Here is a 24378-nt window from a genome sequence, read left to right on the forward strand (position 1 = left end):
TGTTTCATCCTAGCAAGAGTTATTACAGAATATCCAGGGCCTCTTTTGAGTGAATCTCCCTGTACTTTTCTGCGTTTTTTTATAATATACATATTCATTCTTTGACTGATTAGGGCGGAACGTTGGCGTAGAGAGTAGCGCTGCTGCCTCGCAGTTAGGAGACCCGGGTTCGCTTCCTGGGTCCTTCCTGCTTGGAGTTTGCATGTTCTCCCCATGTCTGTGTGGGTTTCCTCTCACAGTCCTAAAACATGCAAGTTAGGTGCATTGATCATCCTAAACTGTCCCTAGTGTGTGTGCCCTGTGGTGGGCTGGCACCCTGCCTAGGGTTTGTTTCCTGCCTTGCGCCCTGGGATTGGCTCCAGCAGACCCCCGTGACCTTGTAGTTAGGATATAGCGGGATGGATAACTAGCAGATGAAGGGTCTTGCAGAGTTCAATTTTTTGTTTCAAAGCCTTCGCCCATAAGCTACGTTGCCCGCATACATTGTGTTGTGTCGCTTGGCAATACAGTAAGCGTGCTTGACGTGAATTACACTCTTTAGTAAAGAAAGTTTGTCATTATTACTTCTCAACACTTACTGTTTAATGCAACGGATTAGAGTTCTCTGTCAAATGTGTTATGTCACAGTTGGGGTTTCATCCCTGGCTTAAGTGATTTTTCTCTTTACAGATCCTTTCCTGGTATGTATTATTTTTCACATTTTCAGTTTGTGTTTTCATTTGGTTTATTTATTACCGTATTACGTTACACTGTTCTTTTTACCTTGAGCCCAAGGAGGTGGGCCCCCCTATACCATAGGCATGTCCTAGAGAGGCCTGCCAGAGTGTGAGTTTGCTCATTCACAGTTGTTTGCTTAGCTCTTGCGACGTGTGAGTCCCTGTCTTGCACCCCAAAATGTGAGGGTGAGTCTCAGTAATTTAGCAAAACCAGCTTGATTCAACTTGAAACAGGAACAGCAGGGTTATTTATTGTAGCAGGAACTACCACTCTCCTATACTCTGACACAGAAAACGGGCAACTTATACCGTTCCCTGCATTTATAACATTCCTTGCATCACCCATAGGTGACAGGCGTGTATAGCGCGATCTCGATTGGCTCTTAGATGTTTCCACAGTGCTATGCTGCTGTGCTGCGAACCTGTGATTGCCTCAGCGATGGACAAGCAGTCCTCCAAAGACGTAGCAGGTGTGCTTCGGCGTTATTGGGGGTCCTAAAAGAGTTCAGAAACCTCACATTCTCTTATTGAATTTTGTATTTTTCGACTATTACGAGTGATTCTGTTTCTGGTATATAGCCCTCTATTTGATTATGCTATGATTTAAAGTTCCTGTTTATTTCTGGAAGTGATTTTGGGGATTTTTTTTTTTTTTAGTTTTTGATTTTTAAGAAATTTGGAAACCTTTCTGAAAACATGCTTTCACTTTGTCATTATGGGCTATAGAGTGTAGATTGATGGGAAAAGCTGGCAAATTCAGTTGAAATTCACAACAGAATACAATGTGCAGAAGGTGATGGAGTCTGAAAATTGTCTGATGTCGCTGTATACACAAAAACACAAATGTTAAGGTCAACAAACAGAAAGCTTAAGTATTAAGAAAGTCAAATGTATGCAGCAGCCCTACTACAATCAACTACAAATCCCAGCAGCCCTGGTGGTCCTTCACCGGTGGTCAGCTTTGGGTGTTACTGTTGAGGATGCTGGGAGAAATAACGATTGTGTTGCCTTTAAAGTTGCACCAGAAGAAACTAGCAAAAAAGGTTGATTGTCCATATTTTGCAATTCTACTCTTCATCTTAACTCTGCATTATGGCTTATTTTTGGATTTAGGCGCTTATCCTTTGGCTAAGGATCTACGCCGATGTCTAGAAGGTTGCCAGTTCAAATCCCTGGTACTGCCAAAAGAGCTCTAACTCTCCTTGATCAAGGACCTTAACCTGCAGTTGCGCCAGGGGTGCTGTACAATGGCTGACCCTGACCCTAACCCTAACCCTGAGCTTTGACCACAAGTGGTATGCGAAAATGAATAAATTCCTAATAAAAGAAATGAACAACTGGATCATAGTAGGAAAGAACTTTCATAACATTCAGGAAACTGTTCACACGGCATCTCGATTCATCTTCACAATTACTGCATTTCCAGAATGCGACTGTTTGTGGATTATCCGGTGAGCGTTATACCGTTAATCATTTTCTGATTCGAGTTTTATTCTGCGTTAGTTAATAATTAGCATTGTCTGGAAATTGGGGATGGCTTTTGCCTGTGCTTTAGTTGTTTAATAATTCTTTCTTTATATGTTTAACATATTCTTAATCATTTACCCATTTTGAGCAGCTTTTCTTGCGTCTCTGTATGTGGGAGTGTGCGAGCCGGGCCAAGGCTGGGTGTGTTCCTGGTGTCCCTAAACAAGACAAACTAATCACAATTAAAGACAGTGAGAATCTGAGCATCTTCACGACTTGCACTTATATACCACAACATATGTGTATGAGATACGGCCAACTGACAACGAAGGAGAGGAAAACAAAACCTCCAGTTTATAGAATTCTCGGGAATCCACGGCTATTTATAACAGACAAAATAACAGTTCTGCTTACACCGGCTAACTGACCCCTCACTTCTATAACGTCATAAGTCAAGTCAAGGCCCACAACTGCATAAGTAAACTAGTCATGGAGTTCGGTGTTTCCAATCACTCTGATGACTCACATTGCTCAGATATCTGAGATGTAAGCTCAGCTGTTTAATTGCATATCTAGAGACTTCCAGTCGCTCTGCTAGGCCTGCTCATTACATTCATTCATTCGCCACTGACAGTTTAGCGTTTTACCGTCTACAGACTTGTAGCTTTTGTTTCCACCGTACGTCCACCTGCCACATTCTCCTTCTACAGAACTTTAAGTACACCATTTGTCTAAACATTAAATACATATTCCTGATCCACAGATATTTAGCTTTGATTTTAGGGTCATGTATCACAATGACATCTGAGCTCCAGGGATTTTTAAACGCATAAATGCTCAGCATTCTCTATTCAGCTTCGAAATGTATAGTCCCATAACTCGTGTGCAAAGTCCACAGACTTTAAATAACATTCAAGTCTACAGGCTTTCAGCTCTTGTTTTACGGCAGGCCCGTGTATCATCCTGATGTTCTTGCTTTCTTCAAAATACATTACAGCATGCATTTCATTGTATGCAAGTCAGAACGGTTGTTAAAAACTCTTCTGACCTTCCTGATAATGATTACTGAAAAGGCAAGTTTCGATTCAAATATGGTTTTGAGAAACTGAGTGGAAAATTTGTTTTGCAGGTGATTTCACAATTCGAAATGCAGACGTATTGTGATGATTTTAAATGTTTTCTTCGGGTATAAACTTCACCCTTACACTTCTGCGCAGCTCTTTGTTGTTTATTCCCTAATAGTTCAGTAAAAATACGCGTGATTGGGACATCATGAGTATTCAATGTGGACCCCCTCTCACAGAGACCTTATTTTGATTACTCTGAATGCCACAGAGTACAGCAGGACATTTGTGATTTACTTTATCATGGATTTAAATATCTTGTATTAAATAGGCTGCTACCCCAAAGCATTGATGCTGCACTTTCTTCTTATACGGGACTTATTCAAAAGTCGCATTTCAGTTTTTTCCATCAGTCAAACACTGACTTGGGACACAAAAATGACTTTAGGAGGAGATGTTTTAATTGACTTAGTTACTGGAATTGGAAAAACCCAGCCACAGACGATACACAAACCAGTGTGTTTCTTCATGCCGGTCCCAATCCCAGATAAATGGGGGGGTTGGGGTTATGTCAGGAAGGGCATCTGGTGTAAAATGCTAAATACACATGCGGACAGATGATCCACTATGGTAACCCCTAACGGGAGAAGCCGAAAGAAGAAGTGACTGGAATTGGAATGGATCATTTTTGGCAAGATGTTTCATAATTTTCCTAAAGTAATATAAAGTGATATTAATATAATTAAAATGTAAGTATCCAGCAAAAAGAGAAAGAAAGACAAAGAAAGAGATAGATAGATAGATAGATAGAAATGAATTTTAGTGTAGTAAGCAGGATAGATAGATAGATAGATAGAAATGAATTTTAGTGTAGTAGGCAGGATAGATGGATAGAAATGAATTTTAGTGTAGTAGGCAGGATAGATAGATAGATAGATAGATAGATAGATAGATAGATAGATAGATAGATAGATAGATAGATATTCATTTTGCTTTAGTTGGCAGGACAGAATATATAACGGCATACCAGTGTAGACATCTGGTTAGTCTCTAATGGACCGCTGTAAGGGTGAGCTATCCTGCCACGATTACCTTCTCCACAGCCCCTTCCATCCCAGTCATACTACAAACTCTACTTTTTTCACAGTTCCTTAGCCTCTGTTGCCTCTGTAGTGATCAGGTTGACTTTTGTAAGGAAGTACTCAGAATGAGGAGTTTCTTTTTCGGTAGAGGATGCCCTTCTTATAATGTAGACAGGGCTCTCAAGAAGTAACTCATTAATGATACTCACATCCTGCTGGTTCTCCAATTCTACCCAGCCACAAGTTATCCAACAAATTTCCCCTCTTTTGCAGACTCGTCATTTAACAGGAGTCTTTTTTCCATGGACCTCCTACCTTTTGCAAACTTCTCTCTGCAGGCACTCTGAGCTGTAACAGGGGGCCACTGTGTCCCTTGCAATGTGACCAACAACACCTTGTATCTGGCCCATCTGGTGAATTCAATATTAAGGAACAGGCCTCCTGCCAGACTAAAAAAATTGCATTTTCTGCATTTCTTGTAGGACGTCTCTAACCATCTACATAGCTGAAGCAGGGAGATGGCTAGTTGACCATTTCAGGGAGCGTGTTTGAGCTGTTAAAAATCAGATCACTTCACATCACTTGATCACAGCACCAGTATTCTCTTTATTTGTGTTCTTTCACAGGGCTTCAAAGACACTTTGGAAAGAGAAACAGAATAAACTAAGCTCATTCTCAGCCGGTGGGTCACACATTTCTGAAGATCTTAATGATGGACCAACTTCTTAATCTCTCCTTTCATCTTCTCGGTTGTCAGTTTTGTCTCACCTGCTCTCACCTCTTTTGTTCCCTTCTTTCTCTTCTATTTCTGTCACCTGCTCCTTCACCTTCTTTGCCTTATTGCAAACCTCAACAAGTAAAGCACACATGCAGCCTCGCTGGCTTCATTTACTGTAGAAGGTTTGAAGTGTCATTTGAGAGTTCAAATGTCTTATTTTAATAATATGTTAACTTTCAAGATGGATATCTTTGTTCTTACAGTGGGAAACTGTGAAACTGGGAACCAGCAACAATTCTACCAACCATTAAAGAGCAATTCATGGCTTGAGAGTAACGATAAACTTTAACAAGCTGGAAATGATTAATTGGATGTCTTATTCCTTCCCCCTCTTCAGCAAAATGCTCTGGATGGCACAGCGTCCCAGTCTTGACATTATGACAGCGAAGCATTGATCAGCAAGTAACTGAAAGAAGAATGGAGACGAATGAAGATGGATAGCTTCAAAGCATCTTTGGAAATGAAGGTAAATGACTGCTCCAAGCAGTGCCTTTAATTACCAGAAAAAAAAAGAAAAGAAAAAAAGCGCAGGCCAACAAATTACAGGCACCTGCTGACAACAACTGACTGTCCAGGTCCTCTCACAACGCCTCGCTGCCCTCTGCGACCTGCCTTATGTAAAGGCTGACTCACCCCTGCTGCCATTGAGATGCAGGATATGGAAGGGGGGAGGGACTGCTTGAGAAAGAAAGAAAGAAAGAAAGAAAGAAAGAAAGAAAGAAAGAAAGAAAGAAAAATTGATTGCCTGTAACACTTCAGATACTGTGATCGTAAAAGAAGAAAAGCAAAGGAATAGATGAGCAAAGCCTCGACTTGCTTGATTCAATCATATTCGACAGTAGCCTGATCGACGCTTCTCGCGTCATGACTTCACTGAAACTGTTGTGCGATCACCTAGCTATGCTTTCAAGCTACCTGTCTGATGTTTAAAGCTTTGCTCTGCTTTAATGATCTCTCAGCTGCGCTGCTCGAATGACGGCCTCCTCACAAAAGATCCCCGCCGACTCGGGATGCTTCAGTCAGTCTACACTCAGACCAAGCGCTGCGGCCACACCCATTCTCAACTGGCCAATCATCAGCTGACTTTTACGGTTTGGTCTGGAGAATGGCGTTTTAGGTTCGTCAGATTTAAAAAGAAACCCAGATCGGTTTCATTACTTCCCATAACTGCAAATCATTTAATTATAAATTGAGAATCCTTCTATTCTACAGTGTGTGAAATCCGAGGATTTTTACTTTGCCGTTCTGTCCAAACCGGACAATGCTGCTGTTCTTCTTTTATCCCCTTTGGTAAATCTGTCACTAGTGTTGTCCTGCTTGTTTTCTCGTTAATTTATTGTGCTGTAAACATGTTTACTATGTAAAGAACCAAACGGCGGCAATTGCACTAAAAAGGCGCTGTATATTTAATTACAAACACACCGAACAAGGAGATGCAAATGCTGAGTGTGCGGCTTCTAGTGTGTCTCGCAGTTGCTGTGGTTTGAATGTTGCTGCCTTCGCGCAGATCAAATGAACGCACAGGCGCGTTCACGCGCACACCTACACTGAAATACGCAGGCACGCGAGCGAACGAGCGAGCACAGCGCATCGAAATGCGCGATCCGTATTCTGGCTTGGGATAAAACGGAGCCGCAGATGCCCTCTGTTAATATTTACTAATTCCCTTATTGTTACATGGTCAATTAAAAGATAATCGGCACTTTTTTTTTTTCTTTTCTTTTCTTCTGTCGTACCATGGTATCGTGACCGTTAATGGGGAGAGCACAAATGAAAACGGAGCAATAAGGAAAGGATGGCCTGGGGGTTTTGGATGTGTTTTGTGGAGTGGGGATTTTAGGGTTAACATTGCGTTATTTTGACCAAACTACATTCTCGTATTTTGTTTTTCTCCTCTCTACTACCGACAGCTCGAAAAATGCGCGTTCAAAATCATCGTCCACGGTTAGCTTTAATCTCCACATCGTGTGCATGACGGAACGATTAGAAGTAAAAAGCGAAGCTCACAACGCCACCCATAAAATACAATTGCCTTCTGCAAGCAATATTATCGGTACCTCATAAAAAGCAGGCGCTCCTCTTAAGCAAGTCGAGCACCGTTACTGAGCCATACTTGAGCGAGTGCTGTCGCCTTTACTGCCTATCTATCTATCTATCTATCTATCTATCTATCTATCTATCTATCTATCTATCTATCTATCTATCTATGTTATCCTACCTACTGCACTTATCTATCTATCTATCTATCTATCTATCTATCTATCTATCTATCTATCTATCTATCTATCTATCTATCTATCTATCTATCTATCTATCTATCTATGTTATCCTATCTACTACACCTATCTATCTATCTATCTATCTATCTATCTATCTATCTATCTATCTATCTATCTATCTATCTATCTATCTATCTTATCCTGCCTATTATACTAAAATCTATCTATCTATCTAATGTGTAGCCCACCTTGTCCGGTGTGTTTGACGCCCTCTCTGTATTACACTTGTGACTCTTATGTTTTCACGTATGTGACTTTTTCTTTTTGCATTTAGTTTGGCCTCAAGGCCGTGACTGCAAATAACATCGTAACCCAGCCGCTTCCAGTATTTGGTTTGAGAGTGCTAGTATGAGTCATACAATTTGGCACTGGTAGCATTTTGTGAATATTCATGATGTACACGTGTAAAGGACATGCAGGAACAGAAAAGCTGGAACAAATCTAATATGGACAGGGAAGAAAAAAAAGTGCTGAACGTGAAATGTTAAACTCCCTGCATGGAATGTTTTCAGGCCTCAATCAGATTTCTTAATAATTTATACTATATATACTCTCTCTCTATATATGTATCTTTTAAAATTGCACTTGAGTATCATAGGATTTTAAGACTGTGCTTTATGAAAGAAGGATTGCTTGATCGACCTGTTTAGCAGTGGGGATCACATATTATATTCCCTAATACTCCCATGTGAGAGGTGCTGTATATTTTTAGATGTATACTTTAGATATTTTCAAATTCCTTCGACACCTCTACCCTAAATGTTCTTGATTGCTTATTCCCCTAATTATAATGATGATGTTGATGATACCGACCTCAGTCCAGCCACTAACCCTGCAGTCTTAAGAATAACTGCTGGCACTTTACTGGGCTGTGTGGTTCCTCAAAGAGCCTTTAAACCAAGTCTTCACCCTACTGTATGTGAGACGAGTTCGTTGGACTCTGAAAAGGGTCCTAATTTGTGGACAAAACAGAAATCTGCGATGTAGACTGGGTTGCCTAGCAGGGTGTTGACAGGCAGCTCCAAATCCAGATTGAAGTATTAAGTCGGGCATCTGAAATACTTTGGGGTCATGATCTGATAAATCCACCGAATATCATTACACATGGCAGTATGGATGGGCTGGGCTTCACCTGATATTTGGGGGGCTTCACCCAGCTAAATGGCATTCTGCTGACAGATCAAGAACACCTGAACTTAGCCTGTGTGATTGTATGCAGCAGGGGTCTTTTTAAAATCGGGAGCCTGTTGGTGTTTCACAAATCTCTTATCCTCTGTTTGTGGTTAATTATGGAACCTGCTACAGATCGAAATATATAAAAGGCTCCTTCTAGAACCTTCATGTGGATGGTTCTTTTGGGAACCAAAAATTGTTTTTGGCATTGCTTCAAAGACCCATTTTGACATCCTTATTTATAAGTGTAAGAGTGCAGTAGTGATCACTAACTATTATAAACCATCAAATCCCTAAATACCCCCAGCGAAATACAGAAAATTCTTTGTCCTCCTCTTACAGCTTCTGTTTATTTGCAAGCAACGTTTAAATAACAAACCCCAAAGTTGTGGGTTCAAATCCTGCTACTGACATTCCGTGACCCCGAGCAAGTCCTTCCACCTGCCTGTGGAAAAAAGCAAAAGAAACACAACCAATTGCACCTCAAAAGCTCTAAGTCACAGCAAACAGCATGTGAATGGTTACAAACTTGAAATCTGCTTTCTCCTCCGTTCATACGTTTTCCAGAATCTTCACGTCGAGGGGTTCTTTTGGGAAAAGAAATGGTTCTCCTATGGACCACATTGGCACCTTGTTTTTTAAGTGTAGTCATTATTCTATTTTTCCTTCCCGAGCCATACATCTTCCACACCTCACTTTATTAGGGCAGTTTTCTTTAATGAGTGGAAAACATTCTGAGTTTTCATTTTTATTCTTTTCTTCAGTTTTCTTTGAACTCTCCCACTTTACCATGTGACTTAGCATCCTTCTCCCAATATACCCAGCATCTCTCCTCTGCACATGTCCAAACCAACGCAATCTCGCCTCTCTGACTTTGTCTCCCAACCGTCCAACTTGTGCTGACCCTCGAATGTCCTCATTTCTAATCCTATCCATCCATGCAAATCTTAGCACCTTTAACTCTGCCACCTCCAGCTCTGTCTCCTGCTTTCTGGTCAGTGCCACCATCTTCAACCCATATAACATAGCTGGTCTCACTACCGTCCTGTAGAACTTCCCTTTCACTCTTGCTGATACCTGTCTGTCACAAATCACTCCTGACACTCTTCTCCACCAATTCCACCCTGCCTACACTCTCTTTTTCAGTTCTCTTCCACAATCCCTATTACTCTGTACTGTTGATCCCAAGTATTTAAACTCATCCACCTTCACCAACTCTACTCCCTACATCCTCACCATTCCTCTGACCTCCCTCTCATTTACATTCATGTATTCTGTCTTGGTGGTCCTACTGACCTTCATTCCTCTCCTCTCTAGAGCAGATCTCCACCTCTCCAGGGTCTCCTCAACCTGCTCCCTACTCTCTCTACAGATCACAATGTCATCAGCAAACATCATAGTCCACAAGGACTCCTGTCTAATCTCATCTGTCAACCTGTCCATCAGCATTGCAAATAAGAAAGGACTCAGAGACGATCCATGATGTACTGATGTACTGATGTACTCCCACCTCCGTCACTCCTACCGCAGACCTCACCACGGTCACACTCCCCTCATTCATATCCTGTACAACTCTTACAGACTTCTCTGCCATTCCCGACTTCCTCATACAAAACCACAGCTCCTCTCGACATACAGTACAGTACAACACTTATATATATGTATAATTCTTCATCCTCTTACAGCTATATATTTATATCCTGTACTGTATATATATATATATATATATATATATATATATATACATACAGTACAGTACAGTACAACACAGTATATATGTATAATTCTTTCATCCTCTTACATATATATATTTATATACATACAGTACAGTACAACACAGTATATATGTATAATTCTTTCATCCTCTTACATATATATATATTTATATACATACAGTACAGTACAACACAGTATATATATGTGTATAATTCTTCATCCTCTTACAGCTATATATTTATGTGTTGTGCTGTATATATATATATATATATATATATATATATATATATATATATATATATATATATATATATACATACAGTACAGTACAACACAGTATATATATATATATATATGTATAATTCTTCATCCTCTTTCAGCTATATACTGTATTTATGTGCTGTACTGTACTGTTTGCTATCATTTGCTTTCTCCAGGTCCACAAAGATGCAGTGCAACTCCTTGTAGCCTTCTCTAAACTTCTCCGTCAACACCCTCAGAGCAAACATCACATCTGTGGTGCTCTTTCTTGGCATGATACCATCCTGCTGCTCACTAATCATCACCTCACTTCTTAAAATGTAGTATTCTGTTATAAACCTTAAATATAATAATAATAATAATAATAATAATTATTATTATTTTTATTATTATTATTGTTGTTGTTGTTGTTGTTGTTGTTATTGTTATTAATTAATAATAATAATTATTATTATTATTAATTGCCTGACACCTTTATCATTTATCACCTTTATAGTTTTTAATTGTATGTTTCCCAGCTCATACATTCCATTAGAGAGTAGCATGGGAAAAGGCAGCATGATATTAATCAATTGATTGATTAATTGATTAATTAATTTATGTATTTATTTATTTTTATCTTTTATTGAATTTATTAAAAAATATAACATTCCATAAAATCAAGTCAAAACTTAACAAAAATAAATTCAAATCAACCCCCACCCATGAGAAAGAGAGGAAGGCCAACAGCCAAAGTTAATCTATTGAGAGTAATAAAGAGAGAAAGGAGTCTTTTCCCCCCGATATAAATGTTTATTCTAAAATCTTATTGATCAGATCCTGCCAAGTTTTAAATAAGTTCTGCACAGATCCTCTAACTGAGAATTTGATTTTGATTTTTTTTTTCCAAATTCAAGTAGCATATAAAATCAGTTGCTCACTGACTTAAAAGAGGAGAGTTAGAATTCTTCCACTTGAGCAAAATAAGTCTCCATGCCAATAGTGAAGTAAAGGCGATTCCAGTTTGTTTGTCCTTCTCCACTTTAAGCCCATCTGGGAGCCCACCAAACACAGCTGTTAGTGGATTAGGAGAGATTGTAACACCAAGACTGTCTGAAAGGCATTTAAAAGAGTTTGGTCCAGAATGATGTTACACGTGGCCCAGTGAGGCTGGAGCTCGATTGCAACGTTTGCAGGTTGGATTTTGCCCTGGAAACATTTTGGACAATTTTAAGTGAGATAAAAGATTTTAAGTTGAATAATTGAATGCTTTGCACATGTGGAGCTCGAATGTATTCTGTGCGTGGCATAATATTATTTTTATTGTTGTTGTTATTATTATTATTATTATTATTATTATTATTATTACCACCAGTAGTAGTAGTAATGTACATTCCTCCAACCTGTGAGCCTACTGCGTATAAAAGAAGTATATGTGGACAGCCTGAGTCTATCATGGAATAAAGAGTGAAAGTAAAGAATTACAAAACCTGAAGACCTTCGGTCCTCCCGAGATCAATGTCCCAGCCCCAGCAATTTGTGAGTACCAGCAGGCTGTCACGCCACAGTGGATTCCATGTCTGTCATTCTTCTTCTTCTTCCTATAATGTAATTGGCTTCTGCAATTTGCCTCATGGTCAGAAGATGCTGCAGCTCTACATTTTTTTCCACCCTGTCAATTTTCACTCATTTTGCCTATGCAGTTTACCATAAGAATGATACAAGACTGTGGCTGCCATTCTTCTTTTTCCTCTCATGTAACTGACTTCTGCAAGTTGCTTCACTTCCGGCAGAGTTTACTGCTGTTCTTTATCGGTCAGCAATGCTGCGTGTCCACACCACTGTTCTTTTCCTGTCAAGTATGGCATTTAGCTGTGCTACTGTCTGCTGTGAGAAGGACCTGAAACCCAATTACGTGGCTGAGGTAGCTCACATCTCCAATTTGTGGGTTGTAATACGTGTTTCACATCACACTCTCTCAATTAAGAACAAGATCAAGGTTCAAGGCCCAATGAGTTCTGAGATTTTGCATAGCAAATGAACAACACATAGCATTTTATATACCAGCGTTTCTCAACCTTTAAGTATTTGCGACCTGAGGGTTCATAACAGTTTTAATCGTGCCCCCCCCAACCTTTTTTTGAAAGGAGCCCACTAATACCAATTTGTTCTTTTTTAATTAATGAGATATCATAGATGCAGATTTTATTATACCAACTTAACTTTTATCGACATTTATCTAACTCTATTTATTTTTCTAGTATCAGAATGTAGTTTAAGTTAATTTGTATTTTTCATATTTTTGATTCTTGATTTCTTTTTTTCACATCTTCGCGTCCCCATTTTTGTTACTTCACGCCTCCCTAGGGGGGCCTGCCCCCCAAGTTTGAGAACCACTGTTATATATATTCTAGCTGTGTAAGCCCATGCTAAAAAAAGCCCGGGGTCCTAGAAACTTTTGAAATAATCAGAAAAAAACTGAAATGTAGAGATGTTGGGTAATTGAAAGGAACAACTCTGGGCATCTCTCTCTTCTAGGAGGATTCGTTTTGCCAACGCGCTCGCATCGCTTGTTTATTAGCGGCAAGAGGAAAAGTAAAAGGGATACCATTTTGCCGATGTTAAGCAACTTTGTGTGTTCGCCTCACTTGTGTTACTGGCGGCTAAATGAGTTTCTGTTTCCTCGGAGGCGGAGCCCTTACTCCGACTCCACCTCTCACTTCCGGGCCGGACAGACACACCCACTTCCACCGTAGACATTTATATATAAGATAGATAATATAGATTAGCCTTCAGTCCATCTGTTTATTCAACCACTCACCTCCTGAATCCTCTTAATTAATTATTATTATTGTTGTCATTAGTTTTACTTCTTTGTTTACTTTTGTTTTATTATCTTCCATTCCATTCACTTATTAGGAATTCAAGGAAAACTATTATTTTAATTATCATTATTTTGTTATTATTTTTATTATAAATTAAAATTAATTCTTTTCCTGCTTCTGTTCCTTACGTGATTTCTGCTGAAGCACAGGCAGACTGACGTGACTTGCTCGTGGTGACACGGACTCAATAGTGGGATTACAGGTCTGTCACAGGTCCCTAACTTTTACAGCACATATATGTCATGATGCAAACAACATGTGAATGGTTACAAACTTTAAGTTCTTCCTGCCTATGCCAGCGATACGTTTTCCCCGCCTTGCTTTATTAGGCAGTTTTCTTGAATGAGTGAAGAGGACAGTAATCTGATTCTTAATTTTCATTCCTTTCATCCTAATGATGCAAAGCCAAGCCTTTCACACTCATAATGGTTATTTGTAGAGCCATCTCTTCACAAGGAACCATTTCATCTTGGGAAGGGTTCTTGGCATAGGAGATTGTACCTGTTGGACTTGTGGGGTTTGAAGATGTTATGGTTTATGGAATAGTTTTGTAAAGGGTCCTAATATATGGGAAAAATAGAAATCTTTAATGTAAAGTGGGCTGCTTGGCAGGAGATGATGAAGACCTGAACTTAGCCTATGTTCTTGTGTGCAGCGAGAGTCCTTTTGAAAATCAGGAAACCATTGGGATTTCACAAATCCATGATCTATTCTGAGCTATTTGTTATGGATATAAATCAATAGAGGCTCCTTCTGGAACTTTCACGTGAACCCACTAGGACTTCTCAAATCTGTTATCACTTCTTCATAGTTATTTAAGAAACCTGTTACTGATATAAATACATTAAGATTCTTTCCAGAACCTTCATGTGGATGGTTCTTTTTGGAACCCAAAATGGTTCCCCTATGGCATTCTGAAGTTTTCTTTCATTTTTAAAGTGTATTAGTGATCAATGACATTATAAATAATCATACCTATGGTTTTACACACACACACACATATATATATATATATATATATATTGTGCTGTACTGTATGTGTATATATATATATATATATATATATATATATATATATATATATATATATATATATACAGTACAGCACATAAATATATAGCTGTAAGAGGATGAAGAATTATACATACTGTACATATATATGTGCTTGACGATTCTAAATTGGCCCTAGTGTGTGCTTGGTGCCTGTGTGTGTGTGTGTGTCCTGCAGTGGTTTGGCATTGGTTCCTGCCTTGTGCCCTGTGTTGGCTGGGATTGGCTCCAGCAGACTCCCGTGATCCTGTGTTTGGATTCAGCAGGTTGGAAAATTGATGGATGGATGGATATATATGTATGTGCTGTACTGTGCTATATGTATATATATACAGTACAGCACATAAATATATAGCTGTAAGAGTTTGAAGAATTATACATACATATATGTGCTGCACTGTGCTATGTATATATATATATATATATATATATATATATATATACTGTGCTGTACTCTATATATATATATATATATATATATAGTACAGTAAAGCACAGTGTATATATATATATATATATATATATATATATATATATATATATATATGTGTGTGTGTGTGTATGTATCATTCTTCATCCTCTTACAGCTCCTATTCACTTGAACATTTTAATAGTGTGGTTCTGATCATTACTCCGTTTTCTCCTGCTATTAATATTAACTTTGATATATCTGATATTATGTCAGATATATTGTTATCATTATTTTTAAAAGCACACACACATTCTCACACACAAACAGACACATATAATAGCCTTTTTTTCAATACTATTCTTATCACCCTCATCGTCATTGTGCTCTTCATTATTTTTATACTTATTATTATACTTGTATATGTAAGGCGGTTTTCTTCAATCAGATTCTTCATTTCATTTTTTTCATCCGTTTTGTCTGAACTTTCCGACTCCACCATGCCCTCCTATACTCTTTCAAATGCCGGTTCTTTAATGGCATTTTAGTGGCTCGTGTGGCTTCATTGCTTCAGAAAGAAGCATTTCATTCTGGCAAGGGTCGTTTTGTATTTCAAATTGGTTTTGGAGGTTTGGCCTTGAAAAGTGGGCTAAAGTGAAGTTTTAAAGGCTGCCTATTGGGGTGACGATTAAAAAGCCTGAACCTGGCCTGTGTGATTATATTGTGTGAGGGTCTTCTGAAAATCAAAGCCCCCTTTGGACCCTTCATTTTGTAGAGTATACTATTCTGGGCTGATGCCTTAATGGCTCTGCATTATTGCTTCAGGTAAAATAAAGCGCTGCTTCCATTTCACAAGCAAGTCGGACGGTTCGCATTCTCAGTTCGTCGGTGTCTGAGAGATGAGCGCCGTTTTTCCACACCGCCGAGTGTCTCCCCGCACTGCCAATGAAGTTTGTCAAGAATTTCGTGAAGTCGCCATGCAGCACCCATGCAGCCCCCCTGACTACAATGCACAGCACCATCCAAATTCAACACGGGCTAAATAAATACAGGCTAAAAGCACTAAACAAATGCATATGCACATTGCTTTCAGAGAAACGACTCCAACTACGTTTGCGAGACAGTGAGCTGAAATCCAATCCGCTCTGAAGCCCGAGCAGCACGCAGAAAGCGCGAGAGGCCTGTGCGTGTGTGGCCGTCGGCACTGCGAGCCCAGGGACGGGACGAGCTTTGAACATTCGCTACATTTGCTAAGTTTCAGATTAGGATGCTCATGCAAAGAGAAAGGATAACGGAGGAAACGATCAATTCAAATTAGGAAAAAAGGCGTCTTACCTTCTAAGCAACACGTTCTCCACAACCCAGAGTGAGTCATAACTTCTTCGTTCTTCTTGCTGGTTTCGTTCTCGCTCACGGTTTTGGTCTTACAGACTCCGCGGGAGTACAACCAATAATCAGTGCCAACCGCTATTGTCATCAGGCTGAAAGCGGCAAAGGCGCCCACGGTCGTCAATAGCATTTGAACACCACGGTCAAAAAGTCCCATGTTGCCGCATTCCATGAAAGGGGGACCCCCTTTACGTTTGACGTACAGGAAATAAATATTTGAAAATTAAAATGAAAACAAATAGGAAGAAAAAAAATTAATAAAAATAATAATAAAAAGTCCTGTATAAGGGGGAGGGAGGCAAAGAGAGAGAGAGAGAGAGAGAGAGAGAGCAGGGGACGGACGGAAGGGGGGGAAGCGACAGAGGGTCCAGGAAATGAATTCTACACGGGGGCTTCTCTACAAGTCCTGTCCCGTCACAGCCGGGTTGGTACACATGCAGTTGTGAAATCACGGATTCAGATCGGACTTAGTGATCTTAATCAGTGCCAGTTAGGTTTGTCGAGTACCACTATAGAAGTAAAATGTCCGGGCAGAAAGAAAACCTAATAATTAATAAACATAAAATGAATTAAAAAAATCTTGATTACATTTTCTAGCTTGGAAGAAAAAATCAGCAGCAACGAATTTGGTTGTGATATAATCCTCCAATATCTATCTATCTATCTATCTATCTATCTATCTATCTATCTATCTATCTATCTATCTATCTGTCTGTCTGTCTGTCTGTCTGTCTGTCTGTCTGTCTGTCTGTCTGTCTGTCTGTCTGTTGTGTTGGATAGTGAGAAGGGAGAAACAGGAAAATAGAGGTCACTTCCCCCGTAACAGAAATATATAAAATAAAAAGAAAATAAGTTAAATGATTATTTTTCCTCTCAAATCAAAATAAATTATAAAAAGAAAAGAAAAAAAAACTAAAGAAATGGATAAATAAGAGAAAAATATTATAAAAAGTCAAAGAGAGCCGTTAATCCTTTTTCCTAAAATTTTGATCCCCAGTTTCCATATGTAACGGCTAAATTGTAGTGGCTTTCCACGGAGAAATGAGAAATGCAAACGCAGAGTGCAGCAGCAGCAACAGCAGCAACAGCAGCCAAGACGAGGCGAGCATCACTCGACATTTAATGAAGGGGATCCACCGGAGCAGGTCCCTGGCAGCGAGTTTCTTCCGAGAGCAAATCGCTGGTCCAGATCTTCGGCTTGCGCCATGAAAATCCGTTATTTTGATCCCTTGGTCCTCCTTCATAAAATGGTCATAACAATAAAATTGGTTGTTATTGTCATCAAAAATAGCCCACGCCACAAAAAAAGTGGAAGGAGGGTAGACACTCTATTGGAGTATGTGTCAATATAGAATAAGAAAATGCCACCCTACTTAGCACAAAAGCTTGTATTTTTTTTGCCCTTCCTGGGATTTGTTGCAACAGACGAGGTTATCAAAAGCGTGTCGTGGGAAAAGAGCTGGGCGAAACGTTGATGATATTAATTCCATTTTTTTCTCCTTCTTTTTTCTTCTTTTGGAGAAGTGGGGGAGGGCTCGCTTTTCACCTTTTTTCCCTTAGCGGTTCTAACGTCTCCTTACATTCAACACGAGCGTGATGCCTTTTTTCAGTGATTTCTTGCTTTTCTCCCTCCTTGTATCCGACTACAAGCCAGCGTGCGCTGTCTCTCCGCTAAAAAAGCCAATTTTGTCTCCGGCACTAGCAGACCAACGACAGTCGGTCACCATTGTCCCGACGGTGTCAAATATTCCGTCTCTCGCTTCAGTCCGTTTGCTGATGTTGTGGTGCTGAACGGACAGCTCCGGCGATAGCAGCTCCCCGTTACCTTCTTAGGAAAACTGTCAGACAGACAAAGCTTTTCCTCCGGGTGCTTCAGATCTTTGCAGCTTCTAAAATATTCTTTCCGTCGCCCTTCTTTCCTCGTCTGTGATCTGCCAATTTTCAATTCTTGTTTTGTTATGGATTTATTTTCCCTTTTGGAAAGCAACGAGAATGATCGGGACGCTGAGGCTTGTGAGGGCGACGACCCTTCTCACGGGATCCAGAAAGGAGGAAAAAAAAAAGAAAAGAAAAAAACCCTCTTAAACAAGGATATGATGATGTTTTTCCTTTTCTAAGATAATAATAATATCCCAGTTCTCTCGCTTAACGTCGTCCTTTCTTGTCTTCTATGCCCCGCCGGTCGCTCTCTCTTGCTTTCTCGATCCGCCTCGCACACACCACACTCTCTCTCATCCAATCTTCCCCGTTTCTTTCCTTCAGCCCTGATCCCTGGGCTTCTAGGATGAGAGCTCCCCTTTGGCTAACGGAGCTGAGAGAAAGGCGTAGCCTGATTCCTCTCTATTTCTCCCTCTCTACTCCTCCTCCTCTTTCCTCTCTTTCTGGCAATACGTGCACAGCGCTTCCAATGCAGGAGCAACGCATCACATCGAGACTCGGCTCAGTGAGACGCACACACGGGCTCGGGCGGCGCACACATCAGCTGTGACCAGGCACTGCTGGGGAAAAATTGAGCAACAGCAGGGTGCCGTTTAATGCTGAACGATAAGCACGGCACCAATAATGGAATAATGGCGATGAGAATTGTTATAATAATAATAATAATAATAATAATAATAATAATAATAATAATAATAATAATAATAATGAAGAGCACAATGACGACGAGGGCGATAACAAACAGTAATGGAAAAAAGGCTGTTATATGTGTCTGTATGTGTGTGAGAGTGTGTGTTTTATAATAATGATAACAATACGTATTAATACGTATTAATATCAGATATATTAAAGATAATATCAATAGCAATGAATAATGACTCAGTGATAAGCGCTGATGCCGCCTCTTGCATCCTGCGTCCAAATCCCGGCTTGATTACTAACCCTTGTCTGCGTGTGGACGTCTGTTTTGGTACTCCAGGCTTCATTCCACGTCTTCAAGTTTATTAGTGACTCTGAACAGGCTCAGTGTGACTCTGGGAAGTGACACAGAGTCGGGTCTCACCCAGTGTTGGGGCACACTAAACACCTGATGTCGCCAGGACAAACCCCAGAATCCAAACACGGGAGCAACAACAACAATCATCATCATCATCATCATCATCATCATCATCATCATCATCATAACTGGGTTTCTGACCAGGTGTTTTCCTGCTTTGTGCCCATTGCTTACTGGGATAGCACTAGTTTAACCTCATCTCTGAGAACTGATGAATGGATATTAACCAAAAAACAACATTAATAATAATAATAATAATAAAAACAATAATAATAATAATAATAATAATAGCTATAAATGTAATAGTAATAATACCATCAATAATAATAATAATGACAATGAAACAAAAAAAATAACAATAATAATGATAGTAATAATGCAAATCTTCTTCTTCTTAATAATAATAATAACAATTGCTCCTCTTACCTGGTGTTTCTCCTGCCTTGCACACAGTGAAAACTGAGATGAACTTCAGCTTAATAATAGCTACAACAACAATAAAAATAATGATAATTATAATACCAAGAGAAGCAATAATAACAATCATCATCATCATCGGCAGCAGCAGCAATAACAACAACAATAATAATAATAAAATTGAAGAGGATCAAAATTATTGATATTTTTTTTTATTTATTCATTTGACAAACTTATTACGTGATATCATCTACTGCTAAATTCTGCCCCATACTGCTAAAATTTTTATTTTTATACTGTATTGAGGACTTGTTCTGTTCTGTGTAATGTATTGTATTGTATCGACCCCCTTCTTTTTGACACCCACTGCACGCCCAACCTACCTGGAAAGGGGTCTCTCTTTGAACTGCCTTTCTTGAGGTTTCTTCCATTTTTTCCCTTCAAGGGTTTTTTGGGAGTTTTTCCTCATCTTCTTAGAGAGTCAAGGCTGGGGGGCTGTCAAGAGGCAGGGCCTGTTAAAGCCCACTGTGGCACTTCCTGTGTGATTTTGGGCTATACAAAAATAAATTGTATTGTATTGTATTGTATTGTACTTGTTCAAAAAGAATATAATTGGAATTATATGTTATATTATATTATAGTTTGCATTTTTGTTTTGTCTTCTTCCTTTTTATCTAAATATATTTTGCATTATTTTTATAATTAATTATTATATTAAAGCATGAACTTTTCACTCATTACGTTATTTAATTTTAAATGAAAAGTATTTTGGCAGTCTATAAAATGAAATCTCATTAGTATTACTTATTTCAATGTTAAAATACTGAGTTAAAATCTGTATACATTTATTTTAATTTCCAAATATGATTTCATGCATTTCCCCATAATTACTTATGCTGTTTTTGAAAGAGAGGGAATGACATAACATTACAAGCTTTATCTTGTAATGTGTCAATGAGAGTGCACATTTAATATAAAACATTATTATCCATCCATCCATTATCCAACCCGCTATATCCTAACTACAGGGTTCACGGGGGTCTGCTGGAGCCAATCCCAGCCAACACAGGGCTCAAGGCAGGAAACAAACCTTGGGCAGGACGCCAGCCCACCACGGAACATTATTATTATTATTATTATTATTATTATTATTATTATTACGCCTGACTGAGATTCCCGTGCTGGCTGCTCCTTGTGTCCTCCAGCTCCTCCAGGTGCTCTGATTTCTTCCTACAGTTCAAAGACTTACAGGTTTGGTGGACTGGAGATGCTAAACTATTTTTATTATTATTCAAAGTTTATTCTATAATAATCCTGTTGCTAAGCCGTTGTATGTGGTGTGTGTGTGCCTTTATATGTTTTAGAGGACTGTGTTTGTGCTAAGAAATGTCCTCACTATGTGACATGTGTTAAAAATGGCCTCTTTCTTTAGCTTGCTTTCTTTCTGTGTATTGGTTTCCATATAATATCTGAGATGACGCAAGTGGTGGATACAACATCGTTCAGACACAGTTATCCTCTGGTCCATTCCCAATAAGTGACGTATTTCTTCTGTCAGTTCTGTTTACTTCAGCATTTCATTTGTGTGCTTATGTCGTACATGAGTGGGTTTGGCACGGCAATGTCAATGATGTCCGTCATTTTATTTGGTTTGCCTACCAGTGTTCTGTCCGGTCTGTTATGGTGGGTAGTTCTGTCCCAGTAAAGTTTGTGTGTCTTTTTCCAGCACTCTGGTATAGCCTGGTTTGTTTGTGTCTGCTAGTTTTTGTTGCAGTGCCAGTTCTTGATGTCTAATGCTTGCCATCGGATTGTGTCTGTCAAGTCGCCGGTCTGCGTCAGAAGTTTACATCCCGCTGTGATCGGCTGCATTGTTTCTTGTTCCTTGTGGTAGGATCTGCCCGGACTGTCTGTAATGTCAGCATCCTTAAGAACAGATTTTCAATAGTTTCTCATGTTTCTAATTTGATCTTATATGGCCAGCACAAACCGTTCTGTCTCACCAAACAGATCACCATGGCTTGGCCAGACATTTGACGCTGTCTTACTCACACAAAGCTGGTCAAGTTCATGAGGATGTCTGCCATGATTGTTATGTCATCCGTGGTATGAAGGTTAAGTGAGGTGTAGTTTGTGTCTACATCAACCATTGCTTTGTGTATGGGTGATGGATGCTGGTTTGCGTGGAAGGACTTTCATAAATGATGACTCTGTGTGTTGTGTAAACTAGTGATATCTGTGAGACCCCTTCCTCCATCAGCATGACGGAGAGCGAGTGGTCCTATGGCTGCTTTGGGGTGCTGCTCTTTGTGTTTTGTGAATTGTGTTCGTGTTTCTGACCAATGAATACCTCTGGAGAGGAGAGGACTAGTGTGAAGTATGATGACTTTAATTTTGTGGCGTGAATGTACAGTTAGGCTGCAGTGGGTTGGCACCCTGCCCGGGATTGGTTCCTGCCTTGCGCCCTGTGTTGGCTGGGATTGGCTCCAGCAGACCCCCGTGACCCTGCGTTAGGATTCAACGGGTTGGAAAATGGATGGATGGATGTACAGTTAGGTCCATAAATATTTGGACAGAGACAACTTTTTTCTAATTTTGGTTCTGTACATTACCACAATGAATTTTAAATGAAACAACTCAGATGCAGTTGAAGTGCAGACTTTCAGCTTTGATTCAGTGGGTTGAACAAAACAATTGCATACAAATGTGAGGCAACTAAAGCATTTTTTAACACAATCCCTTCATTTCAGGGGCTCAAAAGTAATTGGACAATTGACTCAAAGGCTATTTCATGGGCAGGTGTGGTCAAGTCTGTCGTTATGTCTTATCAATTAAGCAGATAAAAGGCCTGGAGTTGATTTGAGGTGTGGTGCTTGCATGTGGAAGATTTTGCTGTGAACAGACAACATGCGGTCAAAGGAGCTCTCCATGCAGGTGACAGAAGCCATCCTTAAGCTGCGAAAACAGAAAAACCCATCCGAGAAATTACTACAATATCACGAGTGGCAAAATTATATAGTTTGGTACATCCTGAGAAAGAACGCAAGCACTGGTGAACTCAGCAACACAAAAGACCTGGACGTCCACGGAAGACAACAGTGGTGGATGATCGCAGAATCATTTCCATGGTGAAGAGAAACCCCTTCACAACAGCCAACCAAGTGAACAACACTCTCCAGGGGGTCGGCGTATCGATATCCAAGTCTACCATAAAGAGAAGACTGCATGAAAGTAAATACAGAGGGTGCACTGCAAGGTGCAAGCCACTCATAAGCCTCAAGAATAGAAAGGCTAGATTGGACTTTGCTAAAGAACATCTAAAAAAGCCAGCACAGTTCTGGAAAAACATTCTTTGGACAGATGAAACCAAGATCAACCTCTACCAGAATGATGGCAAGAAAAAAGTATGGAGAAGGCGTGGAACAGCTCATTATCCAAAGCATAGCACATCATCTGTAAAACACGGTGGAGTCAGGCAGTGTGATGGCTGCCAGTGGCACTGGGACACTAGTGTTTATTGATGATGTGACACAGGACAGAAGCAGCCAAATGAATTCTGAGGTGTTCAGAGACATACTGTCTGCTCAAATCCAGCTAAATGCAGTCAAATTGATTGGGCGTTTCATGATACAGATGGACAATGACCCAAAACATACAGCCAAAGCAACCCAGGAGTTTATTAAAGCAAAGAAGTGGAAAATTCTTGAATGGCCAAGTCAGTCACCTGATCTTAACCCAACTGAGCAGGCATTTCACTTGTTGAAGACTAAACTTCGGACAGAAAGGCCCACAAACAAACAGCAACTGAAAGCCACTGCAGTAAAGGCCTGGCAGAGCATTAAACCCAGCATCTGGTGATGTCCACGAGTTCAAGACGTCAGGCTGTCATTGCCAGCAAAGGGTTTTCAACCAAGTATTAGAAATGAACATTTTATTTCCAGTTATTTGTCCAATTACTTTTGAGCCCCTGAAATAAAGGGATTGTGTTAAAAAAAATACTTTAGTTGCCTCACATTTTATGCAATCTTTTTGTTCAACCCACTGAATTAAAGCTGAAAGTCTGCACTTCAACTGCATCTGAGTTGTTTCATTTAAAATTCATTGTGGTAATGTACAGAACCAAAATTAGAAAAATGTTGTCTCTGTCCAAATATTTATGGACCTAACTGTAGGTGTGTTTTTGGCACTTGATGTGTATGTTTGTGTAATAGTCGTACATTGAAGTTGCTTGTGTCGTATACGTTTGTCCCGTTGGAACCCAAGCCACCTGCCACGACCTCAGTTCGAGTTACATTTTCAAGGTTATCCTCACCTTCCCTTCTCTACATGACTTGTTTTACATGTGCCCAGTCCAAACTCCATGCATAAGTCTTGTGAATAAGTTTCGATTACTTCTGTCATGCAAAAACTGATGAACCACTGGACCTTGAACCTCAATCTTGGTCTTAATTGAGAGAATATACTGTGATACACATAACACGACCCACTAATTGGAGATGCAAACCACCCCAGCCATGTAATTGAGCTTCAGATCCTTCTCACAGCAAATACCGTACCGTAGCTGACAGAGAAAAAACAGGCACGTGGCATTGCAGACAGGAAAATAACCGTGGTGTTAGCTGTTGACAGTGCAGCAAATTGCAGAAGCCAGCTTTTGTCAAAGGAAGAAGGTAAATGACAACTCTGGCCTCTGCAAAGTTATCGAGGTTTGCGTCTTTCTT

General features: G+C 39.7%; 1 protein-coding gene across 1 annotated transcript in view; it reads right to left on the minus strand.

Moving 5' to 3' along the window:
- Positions 1-16524, minus strand: part of cacng2a (calcium channel, voltage-dependent, gamma subunit 2a) — a 281186-nt gene extending 264662 nt beyond the window's left edge. Inside the window, exon 1 of the mRNA XM_039765290.1 lies at positions 16195-16524. Coding sequence (XP_039621224.1) covers positions 16195-16420 — 226 coding nt within the window. The 5' untranslated portion in view covers positions 16421-16524. The remainder of the gene's footprint in view (positions 1-16194) is intronic.
- Between the last annotated feature and the right edge of the window lie 7854 nt (positions 16525-24378).

This window comes from Polypterus senegalus, chromosome 10, assembly GCF_016835505.1.
Source record: "Polypterus senegalus isolate Bchr_013 chromosome 10, ASM1683550v1, whole genome shotgun sequence".
Lineage (NCBI taxonomy): Eukaryota > Metazoa > Chordata > Cladistia > Polypteriformes > Polypteridae > Polypterus > Polypterus senegalus.